Source organism: Scatophagus argus, chromosome 10 (genome assembly GCF_020382885.2).
Source record: "Scatophagus argus isolate fScaArg1 chromosome 10, fScaArg1.pri, whole genome shotgun sequence".
In the NCBI taxonomy this organism is placed as follows: domain Eukaryota; kingdom Metazoa; phylum Chordata; class Actinopteri; family Scatophagidae; genus Scatophagus; species Scatophagus argus.
In genome coordinates this window covers 20,386,671-20,398,250 of record NC_058502.1, presented here as the reverse complement: position 1 = coordinate 20,398,250, position 11,580 = coordinate 20,386,671, and the positions used below count along the sequence as shown (strand labels likewise).

At 40.9% G+C, this 11,580-nt stretch overlaps 1 protein-coding gene across 1 annotated transcript; it reads right to left on the bottom strand.

Annotated features, from left to right (window-relative positions):
• Positions 1-1,735: 1,735 nt before the first annotated feature.
• On the bottom strand, positions 1,736-11,509 carry ogfrl1 (opioid growth factor receptor-like 1). The gene is made up of 7 exons (XM_046402445.1): positions 11,238-11,509; positions 10,033-10,119; positions 9,852-9,930; positions 9,478-9,556; positions 7,855-7,921; positions 6,903-7,048; positions 1,736-5,833 (listed from the first exon to the last, which is right to left on the bottom strand). Exons 1-7 carry the CDS (start codon positions 11,412-11,414, stop codon positions 5,284-5,286), a joined length of 1,185 nt encoding a protein of 394 aa, XP_046258401.1. The 5' UTR covers positions 11,415-11,509; the 3' UTR covers positions 1,736-5,283.
• Between the last annotated feature and the right edge of the window lie 71 nt (positions 11,510-11,580).

Sequence of the window (11,580 nt, the reverse complement as noted above, 5' to 3'; positions counted from 1 at the left end):
CCTGTCTGGTGTAGTCTCACCAGAGCTTATCAACTGCAGCAAAGACAGGTGGAAGGATCGACGGTGTCACTCGCAGGAAGACGAAGAAAGGTTCGCAGGGAGCGAGACAGACAGCCGGTCTACAGCAGAACTGAGGTTCTTTGAAGATTCTGGCTGTCACATCTTTCTGCTTAAGCCCTCTCCTGATGGCAGCAAGCTTTCTAATAGTTTCTCTCTCATTATCTTCCAACTTCTTTGTGGAGAAAACACTTGTTTGAGAGGGTTTTCGCTCGGTTTGCTATTGCTCTGATGTGATTCTCTCAGTGCATCTCCAGTTGTCTTTACTAAGAACTTAAATCCTATTATTCAGCCGGCAGATCTTTTACAGCAGATGTGTCCTCTGTACTGCAATATCAGTGTGTTTTCTCTTGGCTTTGGAAGGCACAGACATCATTTGACTGTGTTCATTGTTCCTGTCCCTTGGTTTACTGTCTGTTTGTCACAGTGGAACCCTTCATGAAATCAGATTTTATGCCTCCCAGCAGGATAATCTGTCTCTTGACTGGACAGAACTGAAAATAATTGAATATTTTCTAAAATATATACATTTTCTAACATAAATAGATGATAAATCAGAAACAAAGCAGATTGTAGTAAAGAAGATTTACTACAGCTAATGATAATGGAAATGAAATGGATTCACAAAGTGAGCACTTTGTCTGAACGATTGAAAGAAACTGCTGAGCATAAATTTACATGTTAATCACTGTTCTCACTTATTCACACCAGATTTATAACCTCAGAGTAAGACGAAAGAGGAAAAAAATAAAAATTAAAAAATATCTGTACCAACATCTTTAGAAAAAGGTAATTAACACAAAGTATCTTGTTTGTTTAATCAAATCAAATAGGACTGTCAAAGTGAGTTTGTTTGTGGTTTCATTTGGAGTCACTGTCAGACAAATTGCCCAACCCAATTGAAAGCAGTGCTTTTTACAGCAACAAATAACTAATTTAAAACAGACTTATGAGAAAAATAAACAGTATCTAAAATGGCAGTAACCATCTCCGGGAAAAATTTATTTCATGCGCATTTCACTTTTCTTTTAGTTTTGGTGTCGCACTCGCAAACATATCAGTTGAGGTGTCCTTGACATGAAAAAGTTTGGCAACCACAGCACTAGACAATGTCATTTTGTGTCCTTGTACGTTCCAGTAATCTCCTGTTCTGTTTCTGGATTTTAGTAAAGCTATCCAGTTAAGGGTTTTAAAATACAAGTTAGCATTTATGCTTTCTATTTCTTCACTGAGCTTCTGTCTAACATAATGGCATTAGCCTGTCATTAGCTATTTTTTCCTGATGGAGCCTCTTTTCTTTGTTTTTGGGCGCATAGTACTGTATGTGGCATCGATGTGCATATTAATGCTGCATTAGTTCCAGTCAGATTAAAGGTTCTGACGTCAGCGCTGTTTCAGAAGTCAGGCAAATAATCTCAGTTATATTAAGTATTTGAAAGTGGATCCCTTCGCATGTCTAATCCTCTATCTGTGAGCTTATTTAACTGTGATTTCCATTCAGCCTTTGGCAGACAAACTATGGTTATATGTCTCCAACCACCTAGGTTTACTTTAACCAATGAGATTATTCCTGTTTGCGAAACAGCTGTGCACCTGACAAATGTGTGCCTACGAATTTAAGAATAAAAATGTACAGTGACACAGGCAGTGCTCACATTCGTCAAATACTTCCAGATGATAAAATTCTTAATCCACATCCCCATTTTTATTTGAGTCAAGTGTGGCAAATTTCACATTTTAGGGCAAATGTCCAGTTATTGTAGCCCCTTAATGCTGAAAGAACACTGGGAAAACACTGCTGTTTCCAGCAAGCATAGTGAGTACTCTATAGAACAATCACATTATAATCAATAGGCCATATACAAACATTTTCAAGTATTACATATTAGTAACATTTCCTCTATACCAAATTGTTCTCCTGCTCCTACCGTACATGAATACTCGCACTGTATATGACTATAATGAAAACAATAATGTAAATATCAAAGTGCTGTACAAAAAACAAGATGTACTGGAAATTAGTTGGGAAAAACACTCCTTACAGCATACAGATAAACATAAAAAATACAAAAAAGGCACTTAAGAATATCAGATACACACACTCACACATAATATGTACACATACAGTATACAAAAAAAATCAGATACTAGCCCGTGTTATCACACTATTCACCTGAAAGGTTATTTTTACAATTATATCAGATAAACTTGGCTGGGGAGCAATGTAGAGACCTCGTCAGTTAACGATCAACAAGGCCTTGACCTACAGAAAGAACAGCTGACAAAGTCAGCAAAGAGTGTTTCAATCCCGAACGTATGCATCGCTGCTGTCTCACACTCACATGGCTTTTAATTTCACAGATCTATTGCAACCAGGAACTCAAATGTTTGTGTTTGAAAAGACACCTGGAATAAACAAAACTGCCCTGTCGAGTCCTTACTGGCTGACTGGACAGGCTAATACACACTTTCACACACTCTTCGCTGACATAATGAGGGTGATAATATTATGTTTCATAACAATATGTCGGAGGTGAGTGTAAAATCTGCAGCAGAACCTGCTTCACTTTCTAGAGCAGCCGCTAACCCTACAAAATAATTAGTCTGTTAAATTACTGTAGTATTTTACATGCTAATTAGGTTACTCGTGCACCCTCATTAGACTGCAACTCTGGGGGGAATATAAATTTTGCAGAACTTTTTTTTGCTATGTAAATAAACAATGTACTCCATAGCTGCCATGAATATCAGCAGCCATTTCCCCACACATGCCCCGAGAAACTTTAACTGTCGTATTCAGAAAAAGTCAACAGTATCACCACCTACTGTGTATAGCCTGGGTGAAAATAAGTTATTACTGTCAAGTTATTGCAAGGTTAGACAACGTGAGAACACTTAGTCTTGCTCCTGACCATTTGTAGACTCTATATATTTATATCTGTATATCTGAAATGACACAACAGGCCGCCATATGGGACGTTTTTCTGCTGTTGTTTTTAATAGCAGTCCTGTTTTTCACCAATTCACCATCAATACACTTGAATGATTTTGTCAAAATGTCAAAGTGTTAGCAATGTCACCACAGTACAGATGCCATCCTACTGTCAGAATTCAGTATTCACATTAGCAACAGGCTGTGTCATGTACGCCAGAGGCAGGCATTTGTGAAACGCAGTCTGATCTATTGCTTGGCCTGATAGGCTCACTAAACTATTGTTGTTGACTTTAACACAAAATGGAGGAAAATAGTATCATAATCATAATGATGCAAAAATATCTGAGAAAAAAATGTGCGGAAGCATTTTGGATTCAACACCACAGCTGGAAAAACTGTTGATAAAGGTAATGCTGCCTTTTAAACATGCAACTGATAGCAGTTATATTAAAACAATGAAAAATCTAAAGTCACCTATTGGCGTGTTGCTAAGTGAGGCTGCGGAGCATAGAAATGCACAGAACGTCAATTTGACGATTAGGCTGCAAGTGGCAGCCATAGCAGTTTGTTAACCACTGCTGCTAATGCTAACTAGCTGATATAACTTCATTTGCACCAGCAAATGTATCTAGCCAAACTACCACCTCCATGACCAGCTGCACCAATGGTATGTAATGGTATACACTTCCTGTCTTCTAAGTGAACGTGGTCGCCTCTTTCCCTATCCCCTTTGGACATTTTTAAAGTTAACACATAGAATAATACCACACTAGATACACTCAAAAATGTAATATTTACTTTTAATGCTTGCTGCTTTATTTTTATAATATGTCCAATGCGTTGCTGATATAGAGACAGGTCTTAAACAAAATTCATTTTCTCCTGATTTGTCTCTGTGGAAAAGGTCATTTTACTGTCAGAATGCTTGAAGCATGTGTGGCTTGTGAAAAATGGGCCCAGTATTTACTTTGGAGACTATGGGTTGCAAGAATCGGTCGTAATCTGTGCTCATGTTCACTTCTCCCATTGGAATGATAGACTCTGGACCTGCCGCTGGTCCCCTGAAGAAGCAGGGCTTTGGGCGAGACCCACGTGACACAGATACGTGATCCGTGCCATTTCTTCACTGTCTCTGCTACCACTAACTGCAGATGTTAGCATTTTAATGCTGATAAATTAGCCTGCTGGCTCAGCTAAAAGTAATGCTGTTGTTTTCAATAAGAGGCTACGGCTAACACACCAACCTATACTATGAAACAGATCTTTCTATCGACACTGCTGTTGTAATATGCTATATTTAGCCCCCACATGCACATAGCTGCTCTTCCAGACCTCCATGGTGCCAGTGATTGTTTACAGAAGAGCAGATGTGTCACTAAAAAAAACCTCTCTATTCTTAACTGTTTAAAATAGATATCAAGTCACTAACAAGTCCTGCTTTTTGCTCAGTATTTACATACAATTGTCATATGGAGGAGCTACCTTTCACTTCAGGACAGCAGTTAAATATTGAGTTGTGCCTACTGTTATTAACAACAAAATCTAAGAGGATATGTTTCAAAGTATTGCTCTGACAAATTAGCCCTCCCCTGTCCTTTTCACTCTCTATTGTGTTCCTTCTCCCTGAGCTCCCTCTTCACATTATAATTTTCACTTCTGAAAGGCCGTTGAAAGTGAGGTCAGTCCAGCTTATTGCTCAGTGGAGCTCCAGCTACCGAGTTTGATGATTAGGCGGGACTTTGCTTCCCAAAACCATCATCAAGACCAACATACCAATCAGCAGACACCTTTGGTTCTAAAATGTTCGCCTCTGCTGCAGTCCCACAACAAATCATTAAATAAGGCAATCTTCTGTCTAAGTTGTTTCGTAATCATAGCCCTGATGAGGAAAAGCCTTGGGTCTTTACTGTTTCAGATGGTTTTGGGATTTGGTCCAAGGCGAGTTTGTTTGGCTTGGCTCAGGATATGACGTCACACTTTCCCAATTAGCCCAGCCCCACTTCCTGTTCAATACAGTGAAACTGATCAGCAAAGACGTAACATTATATTTGTGTATTGTAAGCCCTTAACCTGAACTGGTTCTGATGCATCTGTCAGATTCTTTGAATGTGTTCTACTGTTGTCTTGACCCTAAGTGTTGGGGCCATCCAGAGGCCTCACAACTCTGATAAGAATAAAGTTCTGACATAAACAATTGTTTTTGTTTTTTCTTTACAGTTAAACTGATTAAGTTTAAAAACAGACATTTTGTTTTCTGCCTTCAAGATCTGATAACAATCATACTCTATTCCCTACAAAGGAACAAGCTCACTGTACTCGTTCCTCTCTCCTCTGGCTCCCACAATCATCAGTGCTCCCTCCAGTCCAGCCATACTGGAACCGAATCCTGCGTAGCCCTTCAGACCTCCTCCAGCCATATCCTGGCACATCATGGCATCATGGGAAGACACAATAATCCCACTATTTGGAGAGGTAGAGGTGGGGCTCTCCTCCCCCCTCCTCTGTCGCTCTGGAGTTGGAGCAGGAGCTCTGATCCCACTGCTTCCTGCACCTACACTACTTCCAACACCACCCACTCGCCTTTTAGGTGGTGGACCCCAGAGGAAGGCGTGGGCAGGCCTGTAGTGCTGACGGGCGTAGCGGAGCAGGCGTCTGCGGGTGGCCGGCAGGCGGATGGTGTAGACGTAGTACTCCAGGACACTGTGCTGCATGTTGGGAAGGGTGTTGTGGCACAGCGACTCCTCCAGGAAAAGACGAACCAGCGGGGCCTTGAAAGCCTCATAGCCGAGCTCGCCCAGGGACTTCAGGATGCGGGTTATCCGCAGGTAGTTGTGCTGGGACCTTAAAAGAACAAAGCAGGAGGTGAAAAGGGGGGTAGGGAATTCTATTAGATCATCATACATTGTAAAAACATTGTGTCATGTCACAGGTGTTGGTATTGTTCATGTTGGCTCACTGGCTTACTGCGACATTAGACCAGAACAGGGCGATGGTCGATGTTATTAGTAACACGGTCTTCCCATTGTGACTAGTCAAAATGTGAAAAAGGCTTTAAACAATTCCACTGAAAAGTGGGATTAAAACAGCTGCAATAAATATGTAATTGTGCAGAGCAGAATGCTGACATCCATCCATCCATCCATTTTCTATACCGCTTATCCGTCAGGGTCGCGGGGGAGCTGGAGCCTATCCCAGCTGACTACGGGCGAGAGGCGGGGTACACCCTGGACTGGTCGCCAGTCAATCGCAGGGCCGACACAAAGACAGACAACCACACAGCTTTGATAATACAGAAGCCTAATTATTAAGAATAGTTTATTTTTGATTGTTGTTCGGCCTGATAGGAATCTGGAAACCAGAATGCACCAGATGCAAAAGAAGCAGTGCATATTGGATGTGGTTTTACAAACAAGAGATGGGAATAAAACCGTACTGAGCAGCTGCTTTATGGTGGAGAATTTGTTGTTTTTTTGTGTGGTTGGTATAATGTCAATGGATGTTAAGGTTTCTCGGTAGTTTGTGACTTGTGGAAGTTATAGTAGTAGTACTGAGACCATGGTGGGTAAAAGGAGAGAAACATTCATGTACTAAAAGCACACATCCCTACATGTGACATTCAGGTGGTACTTTGGCAAGAAAACATAATGACTTCTTTCAGGCCATGAAACCATTGAAATAGGATGTGAAAGAAAAACAAATCGCCTTTTAAATTACCCTTTAACCATCTGTTTGTTGACTTCAGACATGTTTCGCATTTGGCTGCTGGTAGAAGAACAATTAAGCTGCATTTAAGAAGCATTTAAAATAATTGCCTTGCTAAAGGATACAAAAGCAGAAATTGGCAACTGTGCCATAAGTTCAGAGAAATTCCGGCTGCAAATACCCCAAAGCTTTATGTGTGTGTGCTTACTCATTGAGGTGCTGGAATCGTTCCTGCCAGTTGGGAGCCCGAGCAACATTTCCACTCTTATCCAGCAGTTTGATGCCATAGAAGTCCAGCATCAGGGAGTATGCCACCAAGAATCTCCGCTTAGCTTCTCGAGTGCTTTGGAATTCCTGACAGGATTAAACACAGCCAGAGGTGCCTGAGCAATGGAGCAAGTGAAGCAAATGCATCCCCATTATTCAGTTACGGGGAGCAAAGGTACAGTTTAGCCACCTCCTTATGTCTTTTCAAAAATAGCCTTATCCTCACACAGTCCCTGCAATCAGGTGATTATATTTAAAGAGCCTATATAAGTGACAATTCCACTTTTCAGCAACTAAATAAACAAATAATAAAGAAATCACACATTCTGGAACATCCTGTGAGTGAGCTCTGTGAAACCTGTAGCTGAGCATTAGCCACAGCTTTGACTGTCAGTCACAGTCTGTCAGTCCCCACAGGAGTCTGACTGTTTGGGGGACACCAGCCGTTTATCTTAACTGTGATCATGGACTGACACTAGAACAAGAAACGATAGGCTAGCATATGCTGAATGAACCTGCTTGGCCCACTGGTTGATTAGACAGAAATCAGTTTACCAAACAGAGCATATGAATTTTGTCAGAAACAGATTTGTACTCACTAATCAAGGAATGTCAATTCATTTCGAAATAAAAAAAAAAACCTGAATAAATACACTTTGGACCCATACATTCAAGTGGACACGCACTGTCTAAGTTGACAACAACAATGTTCAAACTCATGCACTCTGTCACTCAACCATGACAAAAAAACACAAACGAGGAAGTCCAAAAAAATCACACATGCAGCAGGAAGACCAGAAAACAACACACTTGCAAACATGTTGTCATGACAGCAACAGAGTGTGTGGTGTAGAGACTTTATGTGTGCGTAAATATGTCTACTTGTGTCTTACTTTGATCTCATCCTGAGTCAGTTCATGTGCGTAGAAGTTGAGCCCTTGTTCTCGTAATGGGAACAGCCTGCCACGTGTAAACAAAGCAAGAAAACATAAGTTCATATGAAGACAAATTTTTCAGTGTGCTGAAAACATATCTGTTTACCAAATAATAAAGTAGATTATGACTTAAGTGTCATTTTGCTGTAACCATAAAATACATAAAGTTAATATGCTCCCTGTGTGAGTGCTGGAATGAATCAAGTGTGTTTGCCTGCTCTCCTTTAAGCTGCAAATGTTAGCATGTCCAGGTAACTAATACCAGTACTGAGAATAGTGAAGCAGTATGTTCACAATGTGTAGGAGCCAGTCCTGCACGCTATGGGAGATAGTGTCTCTGTCCCACTCTTTACTGGATTTGGGAATCTTTACATTCCAGCGACCTCAGCCCTGAGACAGCATTATATTAGTCCGTACTCATTCTAAAAGCTTTTCATCTTGTAAAAATGTTAAAAGTGAAAGAAAATGTGAACACATATGAGCTAAACAGCCAAACAGAGGTCAAGTAACAGCTTGTGAATAACATGCTGTTTCTTCTTTCTGTAGGAGGATCACTGAACGATGAGGTTCCTGTCTTTATGCCTGAGATACAGTTCTTTAGCCTCAGCCTTTAGAACAGTATCTTATATGTAATCACCAAGCGCATATTTCAAACTGAGTCTGCTGGGAACATTAAAAAGGAGTGTTTTCAACCAACTCATGCAGCTAATGTTAACTTAACTGGCTAACTACAGTAGCCCCACATCTGACAGTGACAGTTATCTTCTCATCTGTCAACTGCAATATTCCATGGTTTTATTTTTTTTCCCCCACTTTTATCTACCTGTGTCTGAGATGAAGAACCCATTGTTTAAAAGAAATAACAGCTATAATTTTTTAGTGGTAAAACTTCCCCTGCTATCACAGACACTGAATGTGCGCCATGTATAAATGTAAAGCTAAACAGGTGTTGCGACAGTGGCTAAAGGTCACATGGTACAGGTGAGCGGTCAGTTTCAAACCCATTTCAATTCTTAAACTCACACTATGTATTTTCTGCCAACCGGCATCTCTCAATATAAAGGAAACAGAAGATACAAGTGGGATCATGGGAATTGTGTTCATTGTGAAAAGCCACCGTTGTTGCTAAAAATCTTTCTAACATGACACAGTCAGAAATGTTCATGAACAAGATAACATTTAAAGTTTTACTGAACGTTCCATTATGTCATGTTTGCAGACTTCCTCCCCCTCTCACTGACTCTCTCCTGGAACTTTTAGTGAGGAATGAAATGCACAATGAAATGAGGGGTTTTAATATTGTTGGAACATTTGGGATCTTGTCATTCAACAAATTATATAAGAAATGTCAAGTAATTTTTAAACATATTAATAAATAGTAAGAATGGTACATATTACGTCTTTAAATGCCACACATTTTACATTGAGGGAGAAGAGTTGATAAAATCTTCACTTCATTTCTAGTGACATTTGCCCAACAACTGCACTGATATTAACAAGACATGTCAGTTACCGAGGCTTGGAACATGCAATTAACAATCCAGTAAATAAAAATGAAAATAAACAGATGAAATATCTCACCACTGGATGTAGGTGTGATTGTGCTCCAGTTTGTCATAGTCACCTCTCCACTTAGTCAGAATCTCTTCTATATAGATACCTGAGAAGAGACAGGGGCTAATTAGCTGCCACACACATTTATAGTGTGTTTGTACTGTATGTGTACCGTGTGTGTGTGTGTGTGTGTGTGTGTGTGTGTGTTTCAGCTTGTTTAAACATCGGATCAGTCCACTAATCTTCTGGTCTTTCCCAGTCAAACATGACCTTTAGCCAAACAAAACTCATTAAGCCCAAAGCCAACACTGCTTCTCTCCACAGTTTCGGGAGGTCTCACTCTCTTTCTGTGTATCTGTGTGTGTGTGTGTGTGTGTGTGTGTGTATGTATATTAACTCACCATCAGGTACTAGAGGGATCTTGTTCAGGTAGAAGCGCAGGTTACGGTACTCGTTGGGTTGCCGAGGCTTTCTGTAGTTCTACACCGAAAGACACATATAAAAGAGGTCACACTGGATATCTGAGAAAACAACTGTGCCTTGAAGGCCTTCCTCTCTTTGTATGTTTGCGTGCACATGTACCGGGTAGCTATGCCGGTATTTGTAGAGGTCCCTGGCAGCGTAGAAGCTCCTCTTCATTTTCGGAACAGACTGCGGGGATTCGGTCAACTGATAAAGAAAGAAAGCAAGAAAGAAACTCAGTTCAAACGCAGAACTGAAACGAAAAACTTGTCGTGTTTTAACAAATGCAGTGTTGAGCTTATCCGCCTTTCAGCTGAATTAAAAGCACTGACTTTGCTTTTGAGGTCGAGGGCTGTCGTCATCCACTTCTTACAAGCAAAGGAGGACAATTCACGTCAGTGTTGCCGTGCGATTGCTACAAAAGGAACGCTGGAAACTAGATCTGATTCTCAAATAAAATCTGGGTCATGCTAACTTCCACTGGTCACAAAGGCTTGCGGTGTTGCCCTGGGCATAATCCAGTTTTATCTGTTTAACTGCAGGTATCATATTGTGTTAAAAACCCTTCACACTGTGTGATGTTTGTCATTTGCGGCTTCTGTCATTTAAAAATGAACCCAAAGTTACATTCTAGTCTGCATCATCCTAACTTTTGAGAGATTCTTTCACAGGATTATTTTTGGTTTGTAATCATGGCAAAAAAAAAAGAAAGAAAAAAAGTCACTGTTACTTTGACACAAATTTACAAAGAGTGATCCAGTGGCTGGGTTGTAAATTATGAAACCTTGTGATGCAATCTAACAAAACCATTCAACAACTAAGCATGAATTTAGATCGGTTAGAGCACAGGGACGATAATAATTATTATTATTTAATATCTTTCATAAACCAGCAGGCAGTCATTCATTATAGAGGACAACAAACTATCCTTAAAAGTCACCTAACAAAATATGTGGTTTGGTTTTTTGGTTCATTTGGTTTATAAACCACCAAGAAGCTATTTGTGTAACTTCTTCTAAAACCTGTCAAGTGGCAAGTGTCAGTAACAGGATGGCCATTTCTGAGGAGTGTACCTCAACGAGTACACACCAGTGGACTCAGTGGACGCATTTGCGTATAGCCAAGTTCCATAAAACTGGCACATTTTTGAATGGAGTTTGGCGTACGCTGTATGCTCGACAAGACACCACGTAGCGAGCTCAGCTGCCCTTCTGTGTCCTGGCCTTGTCAATACTGTGCGCTGCCGGTGACAGCCACATGTTACGGGGTGTCGTGTTCTCCCCCCACAGTGTCATCTCATGCATGCTACATAACACTCAGTGTACCTGCGGGGACGTATCTCCGGTGGCCCGGTCGCTCTCCGCCGGGCTGATGGAGTCGGAGATGCCGCTGTCATCTTCAGCCGCCGGCTCGTCGCTCTCTGAGTCCGACCCCCACGTCGAGTCGCATTCCTCAACGGTGCTCGGCTCCTTGAAACGCCAGCTTCCCAACAGATTTCCCATTTAAAAAATCATGCAACGCCTGCTTTCTTCTACTGTCCTTTTCTTTGCACTAAATACTACATAATTTTACTCACAATCTCGTGTTTTGGTTTGCACAGTGCACTCACAGCGGAGCTTTTAAATGGCAGAAACTGGGGGAATTTCCAGATAAGCAACGATGATGCGT